Here is a 21,960-nt window from a genome sequence, read left to right on the forward strand (position 1 = left end):
TGTGTGTGTGTGTGTGTGTGTGTGTGTGTGTGTGTGTGTGTGTGTGTGTGTGTGTGTGACCTCCTCCTGACCAAAAGGGTCATAGAAGCAGGAAGCAACAACACAAGAAGCAGATCTGTCAGAGAGGATGTGTCTACAATAAAACCTCCCCCAGCACAGAGAGGCTGCAGAGGTGCTCAGGATCACAGGGATCTCTTTGCTACTGCTTGAACTAAGACTTTACAAATTTAAGAAACACAATGACAACATTCAACAATTAGACTTAACACACCTCCAAAGTAATATGTTCCTCCAGTCTGGATCTGGATGGGGATAGCTGTTCTAACTGTGGAGGCCTCATCTCCATCAACTGTCAGCATTGCATAGTTTTCCAGTGCATTCAGGTGGACACTATGCCACTGTCCATCATTCAGACCTGAACCTATGAGGAAAAACACATGAAGAAAAGTTTAACAGGAAAACACAACAGCGATCGAAGTGAAGACAAAGAGACCAAAAAGGACCTCGAGATAATAATTAAACAACCGAAAACCAACGAGCTGAGCTCACTTGATGAAATGTCTATACGTGTGTTCTTCTTCTGTGTCACATTCATATAGACAGTGATTTTTGCCTCCGTCAGGCCCAGCTCCACCCAGCCATCCGCCAGGGCGGTGAACATCAGAAGGCCGTTGGGATTCCACGTCCTGAAAGACAGACTGACTGACAGGGTGTCGCTGTCAGTCTGACCCGGCAGCCGCAGGAAGGATGTGGAGTTGAAGAAAACTGGGGAGGTGTTGGATTCGGAGCAGGAAAATGTCAGGTTACGCTACAGTGGAAGAAAGAAACCGATAAAGAGATTTATGGAGACAGTACCTAACAGACTTTTATTTTGAAACTTCATTTTATTTGGTGATTCTAAATTGAAAACGGTTGTCAGGCAGTTTAGGTGCTCAGAGTGTGTGGAATAAAGACTTGATGCTATAATTTCCACTTCTGCGAGTCCTCTAGGGCCAGCGTAGGTCTGAGTAACATGAACGTCATCAAATGTTGGGCGCGTGGATCCACGTGCATGTCTGTTTTTTACATTTCAGACATTTTCACAGTGAATACGTTACTAAAAGCCAGTCTAGTCACAGACTAGGAAGTCCACTCAGTTTGAACATCTGAGCTAAAAACACAGTGGTTACTATGGAGTGGAAAAAAGAACCGGCAATCAAAATTAGCTCTAACGAGTTAGACAAGTTTCAGACAAGAAATGTGCCACCTGAGGAAGGAGAGATTCAAACTCCATTCTTAGAGGACAACCACAGTCTTAGTGTGGGAGGCTACGGTATTCTGGTTTTAGTTTCAGATAGCAACACCCATGGGTGCTGCCAACGAATCACAGATTCACTGTGGTTAACTGGCAGCCTGTGATTACACTGCACTGTTCAATGCACCATCACTGGGGTGGTTTATTTAGAACTGTAAAGTAAAGAGATTTATTGCAAGACGAAGGTTATGTAGGCTTGTTCATGACATTTGAAAGAGCAGACCATCAGAGACGTTCTTCAGTTTATTGTTGAGGGAGCAGCTTGGTGGGGTGGCTTCTGGGAAAAGCCTGAGAACTCTGTGAAAACAAATCTAAGGAGTGTCCTGGGAGGGCTTCGCTGAACTTTGAGGAGCTCACTAGTATACTGACAGAAGTAGAGGCGATATTGAGGCCTCTGTCCTCTTTGCACAGTTCCAGAGCTGTGAGCACTTGGAGGTAGCTGTAGCTCAGGTGGCAGAGCAGGTCGGCCACTAACCAGAAGGTCGGTGGCTTTTACCAGTAAAAACACCCAGTGTGATGAACGTGGGCGATGTTGTCCTGGTTGGAGAGAATAACTCGCCCAGACAAACGCATTTCCTCGGACACAGCTGTTCCTGCATTGTTCACAGTTTAAAGCTTGCTGCACAGACCTGCTCAGTTACTGCATCCACTCGAGATGAGTAAACGCACTGAAGCAGCTGGACACGGATGAACAGCTGTTAATCAGCTGGGAGGATGTTGTGATTTATTGATCTTTTACGTGTTACTACTTGGACATGCAGGAAACACTAAAACATGCTCTGCTTCTCATTACTGCAGTGAATGTGTAGAAAATGTGTTCAAACAGTTAATGGTAATTATTTATTTTATTGTAAAAGCTTGTTACAGGAAGTGTTTTACTTTGAAGAGCACTTGATACTGTTGACCATAATATTGTATAACAGTGACTGTTGTTGTGACGAACAGAGATGGGCAGTACGCGTTACTGTAATCTGATTACTTTTTTCAAGTAACGAGTAAAGTAAGGGATTACTATTGCAAAAACAGTAATTAGATTACCGTTACTTTCCCGTAGGAACGCTGCGTTACTGCGTTACTAAAACCGTGATTTTTTGCGAGAATGTCTCAGGACAGTGACGTAAGCAAGAGCGCCATTGGTGACAACAGCTGTGTGCAGATCAACAATGGATCATATATCAAGTGTGGGAGAGAGTATGAGCGTGCAGCGTTTAAAGTGTGGAAGTAACAAGAAAAGTGACAAAAACATTAGTGTCCGCTGTGCGTGGGAAGAAAACTTCTTTTTACAGTGAAAAACCCCTAAACTTCCAACAAGCACCGAGTAGCTACGACGTAATGGGAAACTCACAGAGAAACTGCCGTATCCTTCCACTGACCGCGGCACACCTGCACCAGGGTAAACCTCCGCCTACCCCACTCCTGCTTTACAGGTGAAAATAGAGCAACAGGAGCGCTGAGTCTTTGATTTTATTTATTTTCTGCTGTGTTTTACTTGCATCTATTTGAAAGACTGAGTGTAAACACACAAAATATTTTATTTTATGAGCTGGAATGTGCAGAAAATAGGTTTAAATGTTAAACTAATTTCTTCCAGTCAGAGAATGTTGCAGATAATTAAATGTTTGCTTGATGCATAAAGTTAAAAGATTAAAACTAATAAAACAAGTTTTAAAAAGAGACTTTTCCATTTGATTACATTTTGTATGATGGATTATGCAGAAAAAGTAGAATTGGGCTGAAAGATCTATCGCTTTATCACCTACTCAGGTTGTAAATCGTGTTTTTAAAAAGTAACTAAGTAACTAAGTAATTAATTACTTTTGAAAATCAGTAACCAGTAAAGTAATGGGATTACTTTCTTGGGGGAGTAATCGGTAATTAGTTACTGATTACTTTTTTCAAGTAATTTGACCAACACTGCTCAGGAGTTTGAGCAACAGTGAAGAAACTACCGGAGCTCCTTTTAATGTTCTGACAGGTCGAAAGTGTTCAGGTTAGAGACTGTTTGGGACAAATCCACAGGAGCAACAAACAATTAAATCCACTCAATTAACTTTGTTATTTAAGAAGATCCCAATAAAGAAGAAAAAATATTTTACATTGTCTGGCAGAGGTTAACACAAACAACAGTAATATATGGTTTAAAAAGTACGTTTAGAGCTGTTTGGGTCACGACGAATCGAGGCATGTTACTGAAGCTGAAGAAGAGTTTTCCTCCACAGACGAGTGGCCATGACATATTTAGTTTAGGAAAAGATGCAAACTGCCAAATAACAGAAAAACTGCAAAAGGGTTTTTAAGATCATTGCAGCATTCGAGTCTACATTTACACAAGGCTGGGCACATGAACTCAAAGAGAAGACACTTCTTACAAAGCTGGTGGTGTCAACCTTCTTCCTGCGCACCAGACTAGTGATGTTTTCCCCGTTGTAGGTAATTCCCTCCATGCAGCCAACAAAGTTCTCTTTGCCTCCTGAGGTTGGCTTCACAGACACAGGAAGTCCTCCAAAGCTGATCTGAGGAACACAACACAAAGCAACACTGGGGGATTCTGCATCTCTGCAACCACACAGAGTCAAACGATTCGCTTTTTAAGGTCTGCTAATAACAGCAGACAACAACCACTTCACTCAACTGTGAAGAGTAAATGAACATTTCAGGCGTTACACAGATGAACCGCAGTAATGTTGTAAACTGTAGGAACACCAGCAGGAATAAACGGACTATCAAATATACACAGTGAGATAAGCTCCGTACAGTGTTGTTACAAACTGTTTGCCTCCTTCCTGACTTCAGATTTTTTTGCATGTTAAACAAACAACAAAGACTTGACTGCAGTTGTTGCTGACAAGCGTGGCCCAACCAGTCATTGGGTTTAGGGTCAATCATGCAGGTTTGGATTTCTTTTACCGTTAATAAGAAACACCTTCATTTAGAAACTGCGTTTTGTGTTCACTTGCACTCTTGCTGCAATCCTGTTACAAAGACACTCGTCTCGACCCTCGCTGCCTCTCTGCACACTCTTCTTCATGCTTTGTGTGCACCGTCTGATGCCTTGGATGGTCGACCAGGTATTTAAGCTCACTTACCTCTGTTGCTTCCAGCTTCAACTTTGTACCTGTCTCACTCTCACACTAGAGTATCAGAAGTACCAAAGAAACAAACAAAAAAAACACTGGATAATAATGTAAATAAGACCAGTAAACAAAGTAAACACGGGGCAAAAACGCTTAATTTTAACAAGTATTCTGATTTAAAAACATGAACACAAATGTTGGCTGACAGTAGCTCTTAGATGTGATCCTGAGGTCACGCTACGATGTCCACCACAAAGTATTCTATTTTTAAATCCGCCCTGAGCTCCCAAACAGCCATTCAGTAATGTTTTTGAAATGATGAAGTGATGTGAATTTATGTAGCCTAAATGATCAAATGGTCAAATTCTTTTGAAAGACAATATCTTAAATATTGAGCTGATCTTTCACAAAATAATTGAGCCCCAGGCATTTGAACTAAGTGACCTAATTATTTGTGAAAGCTTTATCATGACAGTGTTGTGTTGTTGCTGTGCAGGAACTGTGTGTGAAACATGACGAGTGGGTTCATTTCTGCCAGAATCTTTACTTTTCCTGTCAAAGGTAAGTTTCTTCCTCCAGCTTCACCAACAATCTGTTCAAGCAGTGACTGCAGAGTTACTCTTAATGGTGTACTGTGCACAGTGCCCTGAATATAACTGAACGATGGAACCTGTGCTCCGGCTGACAGGGCTGATGGATAACTAGGACATACATTAGCAGCAGATATGCGTACCTGTGCACACGTGTCCTCTAAACACTGAAGCCTCAGTTAAAGTCATTAAAAGGAAGTAGCAGATTTCACTGCATGCCTAATATAACAATAAACATCAGCAGAACCTAAATCATGCTGGAGACGAGGAGCTGAAAGTCAGACTACCTCCATATAATACGGTTTATATGTGAACAAACATTGTGTGTCTTCCTTTCGAGGTGACATCCAAACTAAGAAGATATTTTCCTCTTCAATTAAGACTTTGGAGAGGATTCTTAGAACCTAGCAAGTACTTCATTAAATAAGTACATCATAGGATCCAAACCCCCACAACCCTGACAAGGATAAGCAGAAGAGAGCGGATGGCTGGAAGCACGTTTTATTTCTATAGCACATTTAAAACCAAAGTGATTACACATGAATAAACAGGTTCCTGCTAAATGAGAACACACACATTCACAGTTTAAGTCAAATGTATGATTCACTGAGCCGTGTGGAGGGTGTACCTCGTAGTCCAGGTCCAGGTGATCAAATTCTCCATTGGTTCTGAACTGCTGAGTGTGGCGGTCTAAAGTAAAATTGACATTCCTGCGGTAACGCTCGATGACAACAGAGTGCCAGTGGTCATCATCCAGCAAGCTTCCACTGGTCACAGCCGTGTGACCCTGAATAGAACCGTTCTGGTTGCTGCCTGGACAGACACGTCACATCAGTCATGAAATCAGTGGTTAATAAAGTTTAACAGAACTCGCTCTGATACAAACACCAGGAAGATTAGAAAGCTACCTAAGTTGATGCTGAGCAGCAGTCTCGCTCTGTGAAGCTCGAGGGAAATGTAGTCCCCCTGCTGCCCCTCTCCGTGAAGCAGCACCCCGTTTCCTGCTGTGGTGCGAAACTTCAGAGAGATGACGTCCTTCACAATTTTTAACTTTTTACTCCTGAAGCGGTAGGAGATGACCCCGTGCCCATCGAAACCAATCACATCGGCCCCTGAAAGATGCAAAAGCAAAAGTATGAAGTCATTGAAACGTATTAAATGAAAGTTAAACACTAACATATAATTCAAAATATAGTGTATTTGTGACTTTCATCAATACATAGACATCAGCGATAGGAATACAAAGGTGTTGTATTCTGCTGGCCCTCAGACTTTGTAACACAACAACATACATTTGCTAGCAGACAGATTTGTAACTATAGGAACATATTAGCAGACGTCCGGCTGCATTCTCAGCCATCAGCAGCTTTCAGGAAAGATCTTTTCCTGCGACTTTCAGTCGCTCTAAATCTCGCCCTTAACAAATGTACTGGGGACACTTTCCACCAAGTGCAACTTCTTCTGCACAGAGATGGTTTTCTGCTTGCAGTGTGAGCTTGTTGTGTGTCACAGAACCTGTTACTGCACAGACTTTGCAGCTGAGCGTAATGTGCCAGTAGCATGCAATCATCATTTGTGGCCTGAGAAGCTGATCTGATGAGCAAAGCCTCTTACATCAACTTACTCTCAGCTACACTTGCATGACTGAGAGATCCAAAAAAATCCTAAACTTAACTATCTACAATCTGCAGTTAGAACAACAGTTTGCAGCTGAAAGTCCAACTGCTGCATCTCACATGGAAAGAAAAGAAAGAGAGCGAACTTCACTCAGAGATGGAGAAAGATGAGAAAGACAGGAGAGGAAGAAGAGAGCGTAGATTTAAAGGGAAGGACTGCTGTTAAACCGGAAGATTAAAGCTAACATGTAAGTCCTCGTGTTTTTAGATCACACATCTGTACACGTGACATTGTTTTGTATAGAAATATCCTTGTTTTAAACATGAACAAGGCTGAGACCATGATCACAGCTCCTCCTCAACCACATTCTGCTTTTCTGTCCTCCTGCTGAGCCAAACATTCGAAATAATACTGGATTCTTCTCTGGGCCTTAACCCACATGTAAAATCTGTTCACCAGCTTGGACAAATCCTCTCTTTTTTTTTCTGCCTGTCCCGTTTGGTTCTTTTGCATCAGAATTATTGTCTAAAGGTGAAGAAAGATGCCCAACGGATTTACTTTACCAAATGGACCATCCCAGCCCTATTGTTTATTTTATTTTATTATCACTTGCTAAATACGGGACAGACTTGACTGGGGAAGAGAAAGGGGAGAAAGTGTGTGAGCACCGGTGTGTACACCTGTGAGCATGGACGCGCTTGTATTTAAAGGTTCCTTCATCTAACGATCTGCAAATCGTCTCTTTCTGCCTCCAAGCCAAACAAAATGCCGCAGCCAGACTACTGACACGTTCCAGCAAACATGCTCACATTACTCCTGTTTTATATTCTTTACATTGGCTTCTAATAGATTTTAGAATTAGTTAAAAATTCTCGTTTTAACATACAGAGCACTAAATGGCCCCAGATTATTTATCCCAGCGTCTTACACGCTGCTGCTGGTTGTCTGCGCTCACAGAGTTTGTTGGTTGTTCCCTGAACACGGCTGCAGAGTAACGAGGACCGTCTACCACCACGTCTGGTGATTCTTTTAAAAAGCAGTAAAAACCTTTCTGTTTAAACAAGCTTTCTGCTGCTACCTGTTAATCTGACTGCGTTTCACTGACTTGTCTATATCGTCTATTTTGGTACCAAACCTTCAGTTTATTTTAGCCTTTGTGTGCGGTGCAAAAGATCTAAATAGTTCAGACAGATGCAAAAACTTGGCAAACTGTGTGGTGCACCGGTCAGCAGCACCAGAACATCTTTGGTCCACAGCGATGTCCATGCAGTCTGACTCCTGCAAAGGATTTTCATCCAGGTATTAAAATCCTCATTGGGTTTTAAATCCACTGTCGTGCTGTACAGAGGCACAACTGCAAGAAGTGTATATTTGTCCAACAAAGGATGAACTTGTACTTTCCAGTTTTCAAGAACTGCCTATCCTGTAGTGGCCAGACGCAGGTGCCCACAGGTCATGTACTGTAAATCTACATCCACATCACATGCATGGTGTTTCAATCAGGTATCTTCAGCTTGCACTTACAGTATGAGCAGCCATACAGCTCCAGGCGCACCCCGATGCGACCCGCCCTGCTCCAGTCCACTGGGATGAAACGGATGTAGCGAGCCAGGATGGCATACTGCAGCTCGTGGCGAACTACACCCTCGCTGTTCACATTCCCTTCAAATGTCTGAAACAACATTTGTTTTAAAGAGAAAATCAGATCTAAATGTAGTTTTTATTCATTAGAAAATGAATCAAATAACATTAAACCACATGTTTTTTTTTCATTGGTTAATTAGAAAAGTGAAAAACACCTTCAGGCAGCTGTTGATGTGATTTGGTGTTACATTTAAAAAAAACAGAAGTCAAATCGGAGGTTTTGTCCTGATAATAACATGGTTAGTACCCATTAATCCATAAATACTGGAGACTCTAAACGGAGCAAATACGCACCACAGGTCCACACCTGTGAAACTGACTCACACTGCAACATTAAACACAGGCTTACGTTACAGTGTGAGAACGAGGAGCAAAAGAAGAAGACTAGAAGGAAGAGGAGTAATAGTTTCAGTAATAGCACCGTGCCACAGATCTAAATTTAAAATATTCCACCTGTCAGGGTTTAGTCTTCCTAAACCCTGACAGGTGGAATATTTTAACATCAGCGTCGACTTGAAATGATATTTGTGTCGATAAGTCGGTCCGACTGATTTCCTTACCCAAATGTTTCCATCCTGTAGATAAGGTCTCCAGTTTTTCTGTGTGTCACTGTAAAGTAGCCGATACTTTGTGGTCCAATCAGAGCTACTATAGCAACCCTGTGTTGCTATGGCAACCACCTGCTTCTTAGAACCAAGGTCTACTTGTAGCCACGGGTAACGGTCTGTATCCAATGGCGACCACCCTCCAGAACCTAGATTTTGGGATGTTGTAAGTTTGGGAAGGGTTAAAGATGTCAGAGAAAAAAGTGAGTAGATGAAGAAAAAACGACATTTAGAGCCTAATCGTCTTCAGTGTCTGCACTACTTTATCTGGAGAATTATTCTGAGGCTTTGCCCACACGAACTTTAAGCCAAAAACACTGCACACATGAGCTCACATGCCAAATGTGATTTTTAAAAACAGTGAAAAAATGCCCACAGATGATGTATCTAAAGAATAAATATATCAATTCTCATTCATGTCTAATCTAATCATCTCTTAAATTAAATGGTCATTATTATTTTATACTGTTAACATTTACATATGCTCTACAGGCAGCCAGATGTTTATAGTCAGGTGAGGTAAAACTTCACATGGGAACCAGTAAACCCACGAATCATGGTTATGTTTACAGTCACATAAAAAAGAAAAACGTTGATACCTGAGACGTTACTGAGCATTAGAACAGCTTGTTCAGTGTTCAGTGTTCGTTTATGACAAGATCAACACTTTATGTTGATGTTGAGTCCAAGTCAAAGTTCAATAAACATGTTCAGCTGAGGGTCCGAGCTGCATCTCAGCAGGAGTCTGCAAACCGCTTTCTTCTTCGACATAATTATTTAGTCACAATTATACAATACATGTCGGCACTGTGAGCTAGAGCCTTAACAGAAGCTGACATTTAACACCAAAGCTGTGGAAATGCAGCCATGAATGGACCCAGAAACCGGTTTAATATTAACCCCTCCACAACCCAGAAATACAAACAACCTCATCCTCAAGATTCCCGAGGCATACCTTGTTTCCGGCTGAGTTTGGCATAACCGGCTCCGTTTCCTCGGCTGTATAGAGACGACCCGGTGAAGGAGCTGTAAGGAAGAGGAGTGGCCAAGCTGTCCTCACACTTCCCTGAACCTGAAACAGAAGCCCACAGATGTTTCCTTCAATGCTACCAACAGGCCAACGTTTTACCGTGTGCTGCACTTCTACATCGCATCCTCATCCAAGACACGAAAACAGCAGCACGAACTCACAGCAGTCGTTTACAGCTGCTCACCTGCGTTTTCAGGTAAATATTCATAACTCCACGTAATCCGCTCTTCATGTTGATAACAAAGTTGGCTTTGAGGACATTATTTTACACTCTAATGAGAACTGATTGATGTGTCTTAATACCCAGCAGACAAACACCAAAATCCATCATTTGGACATTTTGTTCCACTTGTACAAAGAACCAATGTTCTCGTCTGTTTATCAAACAATTGAAAGCTGACTGAACCCACTCGTTTGTTCGAGCCAAGGTTAACACGACATCACCGACATTAACTCATCTGTATAACTGACACTGGGAGGTTAGGAGGAGTGTGAGGCTGATGCTGCTGATCTCAGCTCTGTGAACATTTGGATGGAAACTGATGAAACTGGGTGTGATGACACGGTAACAACAAAAAGATGTTTAATGACTGCGTCTGAGATTCTCTGATTAGAGTTTAGAGAGTTTAGAGTTCCAAGCTCCAACGTGTCCAGAACTCTGCTGCCCGTATTATTACTAGGACTTCTTCTACCCACCACATCTCCCCAATCCTGAAGCAACTTCACTGGCTCCCGGTCAAATTTCGCATCCATTTTAAAATAATTCTGTATACATTCAAGGCTATTCACTCTCTCTCTCCACCGTACCTCTCTGACTTATTACAGATGAAGCTCCCATCCCGCTGCCTCAGATCTTCATCTTCTCTTTCTCTCTCTGTTCCCTCTGCTCGTCTGATCACAATGGGAGGGAGGGCCTTTAGTTGCTCTGCCCCTCGACTTTGGAATTCCCTACCCCCGGACCTCAGAAATATTAGCTCATTCTCTCTTTTTAAGTCCACCCTCAAAACTCATTTGTTTAAAATTGCCTATTCTTAAATTTCTGTATGTTTTAACTTTTATCTTCTATTTTTATCATTGTGTATATTTCCAGTTTTTATCTGTTGTACAGTGTCCTTGGGTGCTTTGAAAGGCGCTATTTAAATAAAATGTATTATTATTATTATTATCTGCTGAAACTACACACTATCTGCTATCAGAGGAAGAGAGCAGAAACACTCAGCACAGCAACATAACCGATGTATAACACGTGTGTGTGAGAGAGAAAGAGGGAGACAGGTGCTGAGCATAGTGATGAGCTTGCTCATATGCATTACAAAACAAGCCTCGCATGCATTCAGCAGCATAAAGAAAGGAGACAAACACGACGTCGTCAGCAGACGACCTGAAATCAGCGTCTCCACCTGATCTTTCTGACAGCAGTACGTCTGAGCTCCTGCTGCAAAACCACAATGATGATATTCCTACAAATCCAGTCTAACTGCTTTTTTAATCACATCGAAAAATAAACTGAGTGGTGCAGAGTTGATCTAGGCTCTAATTTAGTTTCCCGTGTGATGACAGCGCTGCTGCTTCTGGAAGCTGACCTGCCTGCAGTTTAGGGCTGCTCAATTAATCGAATTTTAATCTCGATTACGATCTGGGCTTTCAACGATCATTAAAAATGACTGAGCCGATTATTAGCCCCTCCCTCGTGCTTTACTCTCGCGCTGCTCCGTTTGGCAAATCGAGCGCACCTCTCTGCATTTCGAACACGTGTCACAACAATTAAGAGCAGCGGTCCCCAACCTTTTTTGTGCCACGGACCGGTTTATGCCCGACAATATTTTCACGGACCGGCCTTTAAGGTGTCGCGGATAAATACAACAAAATAAAACTAGTACCGGTACCGAAAAAAAGAAAATGTATTCATAACACACGTGGAAAGACCCAGGAAAACCGAGTAAACGATAAAAACGATAACAAAATAACGCTGAAAACCGATAAAAACCCTGAAAACTATACATTTCACACCTGAGCCTCAACTCTCGCGGCCCGGTACCAAACGACTCACGGACCGGTACCGGTCCGAGGCCCGGGGGTTGGGGACTGCTGATTAAGAGGACCCGAGGGAAGCTCGGAAAGCTAAGCAGAAGTTATTTGGAGAGGAGAGTGACTGCTGTTGGTTGAAAAGAGGTAAAAAACCTTCAGTGGTGTGGAAACATTATGGGTTCAGTCAGACGTGGATCAAGTGGACACCGTGTGTAAACTTTGCTACAGTGTCGTAGCTGCAGCACAGAGCAACACTGCAAAGTTCACTAAACATAGATGTTTACATTTTTCATTTCTTATATTGCAAACATTTGCACTGTTATCAGTATTTGCACTATTTTATATTATTTTTTGACAATCTTTAAAGTCATTATTCAATACATTGTTATTGTTAAATAAATATCGCCAAAGAATCGAGATCTCAATTTCAGTGAAAATAATCGTGATCATCATTTTTGCCATAATCGAGCAGCCCTACTGCTGTTCACCCGACCACTGAACAACCTCCATCCATGCTTTTGTTCTTCATCATCATTTTTAATATGCAAATGCAAGAAAACTGTGAATGATTTCTGATGTTTTTTCTGTTTCTGCACTGAACTGAAGTCTAAACCAAAACTGCTGCTTTGTTGTAGTTTTACATGAGGGATAAAGAATGAAACCAGACGACTGTACTGGGCCATTTCCCCTTGAATCAGCACAATTTGTCAACCGACGTCATCAAGGCAGACATTTGGTTCACTTTAGATCAAACATTCTTCACCAACTTTTGACCATATCCTTTTTAACCAGCTGTTGTGAAGTGATGAACATCGATGCTCCAATCACGGCTGACAAGGTCAAAGATGTTGACTCAGCTGACTTTTTTCAAATGGAAACAAAACTAAATGCATGAACTTCAACAGTTATTTGAGCACAGGCAGGAAAACCCAGCAACCTCAGCAATGACCTAAAACACAGTTTTAAAAATAACATGTAGGGGAAATTAGCCAAAAAAAGCAACAGAAATATTTGCTGAAAGGCCGTCAGCCAATTTATTTTGACATGATTATAAAGGCTGAAACAGTCGGAGTGTTTCACTGGCGCCAGAAATGACAAACGGATACAAACATATATTTAGGAATGCATGTACGTACAAAGAAACATATTAGAGGTCAGAATCAGCAAACACCCCACGGTACTGTGTTATCACCACACAATATTATTGTATTCTTTACATTTTCAATACGCTGAGTTTCAGATTACGTCCTCTAAGTTAAACTGTTAGTTTTCTTGCTGCAAAATCAGACTATCGATCACAGAAACACTGTGACTGAAAGCCAACATAACTGTTGCCATAATACAGAGTCAAGCTGCTACTTCTGCTCCAAGTTTGTGATTAACTGGGGTAAAGTTGGCAATTACAGGCAATCAGTTTCTGATAAAACACCAATAAACTGTGATAAGTCATCAAAAATCACGTGTTACTGTCTGCTTAGACATAAATTCACATTTAACTATTACATCTGCACTCAGCGAATGTCCTGATTTATACAAATACCAAATAAAGTAACATGTTACCAACCAAAATACAACCAGCTGGTAGCAAGCTGAGCGCACTCTTGTAGAGAACCAGACTCGTTAGTCTGGTGGTATCGATTCTACTTACCAGTTCCAGCTGCACTTGCACTACAATCAGATGATTTTAGTTCACGGTGGTGGGAAACAGTCTACAGCATGGATGTGGCCGTTACTTTTATTTTTGTTGGGCAAAAATGCAAAAGTGCGAGTACAGGGGAAAATGCATCCAGGACAGAAACAGCTGTATTATGGTGATAACACGACTTCAGTTCTTTGCAAAGCAGACACGATGGAGCTAATGAAGACAACCTGGCCAACGCACAGAGCAGGAGAGCTAATGTTACGATTGTTAATATCCCAGAGAAGTCTGAGGGTGATGATGTATTTGGCTACATCATCCCAGGCTTTATGGGGAGGAACACTTCCAAGCAACGGTCATCATAGAGAGAGCACACTGCTTGGGAAGAGCGGCGGATGGGGTCCAGCTTATCCTTATTAAGTTTCTCAACTACAGGGATGAGGACAAAGTGCTCCGCTCGGCCAGAGACAAAGGGACTGTACCTGGATACTAGCCGAGCCTCCTTTTACCTGCACTACACCATCGAGATGATCACTTTCAACAAGGTGAAGAAAAAACTTTGAGAGAAGAACCTTGAGTACAGCAGCACCTATCCCACCAAACTGTGGCTCTGACATGAAGTTTTTCCTCCATCTGAGGTGGAACCTTTCCTGTCCAGTGTGGAAGAGGCCTACAGTAAACCACTGTTACACATGATGATGTAAACGTTGAAATGAGAAACTATCAGCTGCACCTTAAATGTCTAAACACTGTTTTGTTATATGCAACAACTGGTTATCATGCGTGCTACTTTGTACTATTTTCTGTGAACTGGTTTGGTTGTTCCTTTATGAAGCTATGACAGTACTTCTGAACGCTCCGCTGAGGCGCTCAAGGTTAGAGATGGAGTCCTACCTGCCCGCGTTTTTGTCATGGGGAGATTACAGGATGGCTTTTTCTTTTTTTTCCTCTCCACTCTCTCTGTACCACGTTTGACTCTGTAAGTGTTGGAAATCGTAAACATTTGGCAACAAGTCGCAGGCTTAGTCAGACTCTGAGCTGCTCTCCTAACCAGGGAAAGATTCATTTGCAGTGTGTAAACTGAACAGGACGGTTAGACTGTGTTTGATGTAGAGGGAGTAACTCCCCCATCAAAAAGAAGAAAGCATTAACATATCTTAAAAAACTCACCTCACTAATAGAGAACATTTAAAATCGTGCAGAGACTGGGTCGGCCATGTTTTTTATTCGTTATCCAAAGCTAAAGGTGTGGCTTATTAATAAAAACCATAGATGTTAAATTCAACAGAGAAAGACAAACATGGCAGGTTCATTTTGATAGACTGTGTAATGGACATGAACAGAATAGTACTGGTATCCTTGTATGGCCCACATTTAGATGACCCACAATTTTTTAATAGTTTAATACAGCAGGCAAAGTCCAAAGTGTTTGGGCGGTGATTGAACCCGTCAATGGATCGCTCCATGGAAAACTAGTTTCTATATCTCCGACCCGGGGCCTGACAGAATTGGGCCTAAGTGATGTTGAGCAGAGAATATTCATTTTATTCAACTGTTCCTAATACTCACTGAAGAACTGACATGTCTTTGGCCTCACAGACACTCCTCTACCATTTCAGATCACAGTCCTATAAAAATGGAATTGAAGCTTCACCAACCTGAGCCTCTTTCTCCTCCTTCTGGGTGGAGATTTACAGGATATTTGCTAGAAGACCTCAAAATTATTACTTGTATGAATACTAAACCAGACGTGTATCCAGAGGTAAACCTAAACACCTCCTCACATTCAAACATATGAGAAGCACTTAAAGCTTATATGAGAGGTCACATTATTTCACATGTCTCATATAAAAACAAACATAAATGCTTTGGAGTTCCAGGCTTACTGGAACGCTGTGATCACAATGACCCTAACCCTAGCTGTGTGGATTTCAGTTCTGGATACTTGGAGATGTTGCGTCTCTAACACTGCACCCTAGTCGGAGACACTTTGTGTTGCTTACATCGACTGCAGCAAAAAAGTGTGCACTTAAAAACTGGAAATCAACAGAGCCTCAGAAACACTGGATAAACGAGCTGTCATCATACTGCACTCCCCAAAAAATCCTCCATTCAGTCCGGAGGAAATTAACAGAGTTTGAGTGGACGTGGATCCCTCTCTGAATTTTCTAACACGACTGGACTTGAGGGACCGATCAGTGCTACTCTTCACTGGTTTGTCTACAGCACAGGTGTCGAACTCCAGGCCTCGAGGGCCGCTGTCCTGCTCGTTTTCCAACTAACCTGCCCTTGAAGCTTCATATTGGCAAAGCACACCTGATCCAGGTAATCAGCAGCCAGTAGGGCAGGGATATCTCAACAACAAGCAGGATGCTGGCGCTCGAGGAGCTTGACACCCCGGGTCTATGCTTTTACTTATTTATTTTATTCTATTTTGTCTCTGTGTCTTATTTATTATCTTTTAAAACAAAAAACAGAATGTCCTGCTGTAAAGCATACTCGATGCAAACCTTTGTTAATTATTGTATGTACTTAATTAAAAAACACGCCTAGAAAGCAGGGACGTCACAATACCAGAAGATTAGTAGTGGGAACAGTCCCAGTACAATTATGTGATTCCCATTTTGATAGCAAATTAAAATGACTGTCCCAGCTACGTAACCACAATCGTCTTTAAAATCAGTGACACGGTGGTGATAGACCACGAGAGGACACGACACAGCCTGATGTTAGCGTGGCTGCTGTAGCCTGTTAATGCTACTGTGAGCTAAAACAGCAGTTATGTTAGCTTAAGCATTTCTACAATGGCCTCAGAGAACACTTGTGTGTCTTTCACAGTAACAGAAGGGCAACACTGGAGGCTGCTTGATGTTGAATTGAAACCTGTAATTCTTTGAACAGATGCCAGACGTTCAGGTGCTCTGGTAAACTGGAAGCATTTTCTCTCCCAGTATAAAAAGCATGATAGCACTGGTTGCATATTATCCGTTGTTAACCTTTGGTCACTGACTTTGAATGCAACAAACTTTCATACCCGACTCTGCCCTTCTTATCACTGAGCTGGAGCAGCGCTGCCTAGCTGTAGTTTTCAGTGTGTATGCTGGGTCCTTATTCTTCTTCGTCACCACCAGCTGCATGCATGTGCTGCCCCCTTCAGTTCCAGCAGAACTGGAGCCTCGGTAAATATGCTGCTCACAGTACCTTATACTAAATTATCCATCCGTTCATTTCTTCCATGTGTCCACTTCAGAGTAACTATCGTCATGTTATCAGAATTTCTGTGTCAAAATCAATACGGGCTCTGGTCACAGCCCAATAAAAGATCACAGTTCTGTCATATTCAGTTACTCTTATTGGCTCCTTATTAAATCCAGAGTCAAATTTTAAAAAGCTCTGATGCCCATGGTTTTTGGGTTGGGTCTGCTACTGGTCTCAAGTGTAGATAAATGGGAAGGTTGTATGAGGAAGAGTGTTTGGCTGAAAAACCTGTGCCAAACCAAACATTTGACTGATTACGTCACATGAATACGTTAAACAGATTAATAAGATTATCCAAGTTACCAGAACCAGTCAAAAACAAGACAAAAGTCAAAAAGCCCGTGGATCATGTTGGCATTTAGAGTTTTCTCAACTTTTTCTTTATTGTCCTGTGTGCATTCATGATGCCTTTCTTCCCTCCTCCATATGTGCTTATATGTCCCTAATACATGTGATTAGTTCTACCTGCTTTATACTGTGTGGTCTTTGGGGGTCTCCCGATGCTCCTCTTTTCCCTTTCCCGTCACCGGCCGCAGCAGATGGCTGCCCTTCCCTCAGCCTCATTCTGTCGGAGCTCTCTTCCTGTTGAAGGGCTCTATGTGACTGCTGGGGCTCTTACCTTTTGCATCAGCAGCTCCATGAACAGAACAGCTGCTGTGATCTAAATAAATACAAGCTACACTGAGACTCCTGCTATTTATAGCTCCATCTGTGGAGCATGCATGGATATATTACACAGTCACAGATGGTGTGTATTGGTCATGCTATTATTCTGATGTGTTGTTGAGATTCTGTCTAGAAGTCCACGGTGGACCGAGACACGAGTGTGTCTCCACGCAGAGCTGCTATTTCTACTGAAGCCCAATCCTTTTACACGTTAGACAGAAATATTGGTACGAGCGTAATTTTCATATGAATGAATGTTTCCAAATTAACCTCGGTTGCTACGGTAGTGTGTGTGTGTGTGTGTGTGTGTGTGTGTGTGTGTGTGTGTGTGTGTGTGTGCGTGTGTGTGTGTGCGCGCGCGCGCGCGCGCGACAGCCTACTTACGGGATGCTGAGGATGCAGCGCTGGAGTTGCTGATGATGTTACAAAAGACGGGCAGCAGTAACAAAGCGCTCCGATGAAACATGTTATCCGCACGGTGAACGAGACGAGCACAGACAACAAAGCAGGTGCAGGCGGGATCCCGTGCCGCGTTCCCTCCGCTGGGCTGTCTGTTGTTCCAGCGACACACAGCCGAGACGCGGTTTTCCTTTATTAGCAGCCAGGAGCAATGGTTGTCCGCCCACTGCGTCGTGTACGTCTTTGCTTTCTCTCCTGTCCCATCAATCTGCCCAGCGGCACCCCAGCTGACTTCAAACGACACCCTCCGGTACCAGCCTGTGAGCGGGACGCGACTGTGCTGCGGGCCGGGCCTCGAGCTCCAGGTGCGTGGTCAGACAGTGCGATGGAGGAGCAATCAATACACCGCAGGAGCAATCGATACACCCCCACTCTCCACAATACTTGGTACGGTCTGATATGTACAACAATACAGGGTTCTTTGAAAGGAGGGGGGACAGAGGGGTAACAGAAGGGTCCGCACGCGTCCCGGAGGGAAAACACAAGAGAGGTGGCACAAAGCACAGAAAGGCCTGGAACAAAATATCATCTTCAGTTTATTTTTAACATAAAAACATGGAAATCAGCCTCCACGACAGACTCACACCACAAATTCAGACTAAAAGATACATTAAACACACAAAAACAAAAGGCCTGAATTAATATATAGAAATGGTTCGGAGTAAAAACAGGCCAGTTTACACCATAGCATACTAAAGACAGTGCGCTCACACCACAGATGTGTCCCTGCTCCTGTAAAGAGCAAAGAAATAAACATAATGAAATATTCTTTAGAAATGATCACAAAGCAGCTCTTAATGAGGCTTCAAGGATAAATGAATGATGACAACTTCTTTGTCTTATAGTCAAATTTCAGGACTTCATGAAATCCTTTTTACAATGTAAGCGCATTTTTGGGTGACTTCACTTCATGATCAAAATCAATAAACAAACAAAAAACAGTGTAAAAAGTATTTACACTCAGGTTACTCTCACAAAAACAAGATTTAGACGGAGCTTAATGATGGTACACTTTAAGACACTGTAATCCTTGGCAATGTAACTAAATGACACATTTTCAGGTGTAATGTAGTTATTTTTATGTAACATTATTAACATTGTAACTATTTATATATAATTAAATAAATAATAATTAAACATAAATAGTTACTAAACCCACTTCTGTTAGTGTTTGTTTCTTTAAGGAAGAACAGGAGAGTGATTATCTTTTAAAAGATTTCATTTGTTTCAGCAGTTGAAGTTTCAGCGCTGGATCAACGGTCTGCTCTACACAAAGGATGACCCTGCAATACACTTTTATACCACAACAAGAACAAGTCTGATTATGACTGTGTTCTTCTACGATGTGGCCGGTCGTGCCATCCTGCGAGTGGATCTTCTCCTGCACTTCATCCTCGTCTGACCTCGTCTGCATCTGCTCCTTTTTTGGAAAAAAATAGACAAAGAAAAAACACCTCCCTAACCTAACCTCGCTATATTAATATTATATAGCAATTCTCAGCCTGTTGTTCTCTGCTTATTATCCAAGTCCGGGACATTCTGTTCGGACTCTCTTGGCACAGAGAAATATCGCCCTGACTTTAACTAGTTATGAAGTTTAAGCATGTTTGCAATTCCCTCTGCAGCTCAACATGTCAGTCTCAATATTCAACTCAATCATTGTGCTGAATTGATGCTGAATTGATGACACAGAGTTAATAAGCAAAGTTCCAATGTGTATATAAAAATCACAAAAAAAACTTTGCTAAATCATTTCATTCCTAACACACCGTCAGTCAGTTTCTATTCAGTGTGAAATCCAAACATAAGCCATCTTGAAGTATTTTACATAGTAAGGTTATATATTAATCTAAGGTTGCTATAGAGAGAAACCTAATGATTACATTCAAACAAGCGCTTAGCAACAGTGGGAAGGAAAAGCCCCTTCTCTGTTCCTCATGTTCCTTTTTATTCCCCTTTTTCGGTGGATTTCACAGTTTTTGTGTCTCTAACACTTCACAAAATGCTTGTTACCACTTTAATTTCACTTCCCATTGTCTCCCCAGCTGTGACCTGCTGAAAAGAAAACATGGCACCTGAAGATGGCACACTGAAGGAAACGTGGTGAACCAGTCACAGGGCCATGGGCAGTAAAGGCTCATTGATGCATGCGAGGAGCGAGGGCTGGCCTGTGTGGTTTGAGCCAACAAACGAGCTACTATAGCTCAAATTGCCAAAAAGTTAAAGCTGGTTCTTATAGAAAGGTGTCCCAGCACACCGTGCACTGCAGAGCTGCTCCAGACCAACCAGGTTGACTATGTTGACCTCTGTCCACCACCAAAAGCACCAACAATGTAAAAGTGAGCATCAGAACTGGACCTCAGAGCAATGAAAGAAGTCGGTCTGGTCGGATTGCTTTTTACACTGCATCGATGGCCAGGTGTGTGTATGTCGCTTACCTGGGAACAACTGGCACCAGGATTCACTATGGGAAGAAGGCACGCTGGCAGAGGCAGTGTGATGCTTTTGGCAAACCTTGGGCCCGTCCCTGGGGTAAATGGTAAATGGACCGGCTCTTATATGCACTACTCTACCTGAGCACTCAAAGCACTTTATGCCTCATTCACTCATTCATACAAGCTCCTTTTTCCATAGTTTTTTCCTAGGTATTCTCACATTCATACTGCATTGGAGATTAACTTGAAGTTAGTATCTTGCCCAAAGATATTTGGCACGCACGCTGGGATCGACTCACCATCCTCTGGTTAGTAGATGACCTGCTTTACCTCCTGAGCTACAGCCATCCCCCTGGTGGCTGGGTCTAACTGAGTCCATGCATCAACGGGTCAGGGCTGTTTTTTGGGGGGAGACCAACACAATATAAGGCAGGTGATGATAATGTTATGCCTGATTGGTGTATATTTACTGTATAGTTAGCAGAAAGGTCAGGTGATGCATTAAATAATGATATCATCATCATCTGTGAACTGACATAATGATCACTTCCTTTGCTAGCTACTCTTGACCAACTATAAGCGACTGAGCAGCCCAAAACATAACTAAATCCACCTGCTGAAACCAACCAATAAACAAACCTCAACAAGGGACCCCAGACCAAAACATGAGCAAAACGAGTCAAAAAAGCCTAACTTTGAAGGTCCAACGTAACAAAACAGTTCTAGAGGTCAACCTGGAGGTTGGCAGCACAAAAGCCGGTAATCTAACTGTTCGGGAGATCAACCTGAAGGTCGGCCACACAGCCATTAAATATTCCTTATTTCAGGAGGTCGACCCCTGAGGAGTCCATGGCAGAACAGTTCAGGGCCCCAACCTCTGAGCCAGCGGCGACAATGGAGCAGTTGAGGATGTGGAAGATGGCGGTGACAGAGTTCAAGAGGCCATCCATGACACTGAAGATGCCCAGCCGCTGGCCTGGAAAGTGGCCGGTGACGGTGAGGTACTAGATGTGGATGTGCGGGCTGAGCAGGACCAGACGAGGCAGGATCAGACGGTGGTGTGGCAACCACAGGCGAGGTAGCTGGACCAGATGGCAGCGTGGCAGTTGCAAGCGATGGAGCAGGTGGTGGTACTGCAGGTGACACTGATGGCTGGATGGACTCCTCGGAACCTACAACAGAGACAGACGGCTGAAGCGACCCCTCAGGACCTCCAGCGGAGACAGAAGATGGTTGGACGGGCACCTCGGATCCTCTAGCTGGAACGGATGGCTGGAGTGTTTCTCCAGAACCTCCAGTGGAAACATGAGGAGGCTGGATGAGCTCAGCTGATTTCATAACTGACGCAAGTAGTTGCTGGCTGGCTCCTCGTCTGTTCTTTCTATCTAAAATATAACAGCACACTGGAGTAAACTCTCTATCATCTCACACTTCTGTTTTATCAGTTTTCTGTTTGACGTTTATTCAGCTGTGTAAAAACTATAACTTTAATCTCAGCCAAACCGATTTACTGACGAACAAATAAAACACTGAAAAAAGCCAAACGATAACATTTTTAAGTTATCTAAGTGACTTATATATCATGTTTAACCTGAGTAGCGAAAGATCACGGGGGTTTGAA

The 21,960-nt window shown here is 42.6% G+C and overlaps 1 protein-coding gene across 2 annotated transcripts in view; it reads right to left on the minus strand.

Moving 5' to 3' along the window:
* The window catches only part of cntnap2b (contactin associated protein 2b), a 43,213-nt gene extending 25,302 nt beyond the window's left edge, over positions 1–17,911 (minus strand). Inside the window, exons 1-9 of one of the 2 annotated variants that reach the window (XM_085378750.1) lie at positions 17,830–17,911; positions 9,780–9,890; positions 8,780–8,973; positions 8,100–8,247; positions 5,867–6,070; positions 5,587–5,771; positions 3,664–3,807; positions 550–808; positions 272–421 (exon numbers count right to left, since the gene is read on the minus strand). In XM_085378750.1, coding sequence (XP_085234876.1) covers positions 272–421; positions 550–808; positions 3,664–3,807; positions 5,587–5,771; positions 5,867–6,070; positions 8,100–8,247; positions 8,780–8,973; positions 9,780–9,890; positions 17,830–17,911 — 1,477 coding nt within the window. Of the gene's footprint in view, positions 1–271; positions 422–549; positions 809–3,663; positions 3,808–5,586; positions 5,772–5,866; positions 6,071–8,099; positions 8,248–8,779; positions 8,974–9,779; positions 9,897–17,829 lie in introns of both variants that reach the window. The other variant, XM_085378749.1, reaches the window with a different exon arrangement.
* Between the last annotated feature and the right edge of the window lie 4,049 nt (positions 17,912–21,960).

This window comes from Diplotaxodon limnothrissa, linkage group LG18 (genome assembly GCF_057381915.1).
Source record: "Diplotaxodon limnothrissa isolate DT_005_m linkage group LG18, D_limnothrissa_male_GT1.1, whole genome shotgun sequence".
NCBI classification, from domain to species: Eukaryota; Metazoa; Chordata; class Actinopteri; order Cichliformes; family Cichlidae; genus Diplotaxodon; species Diplotaxodon limnothrissa.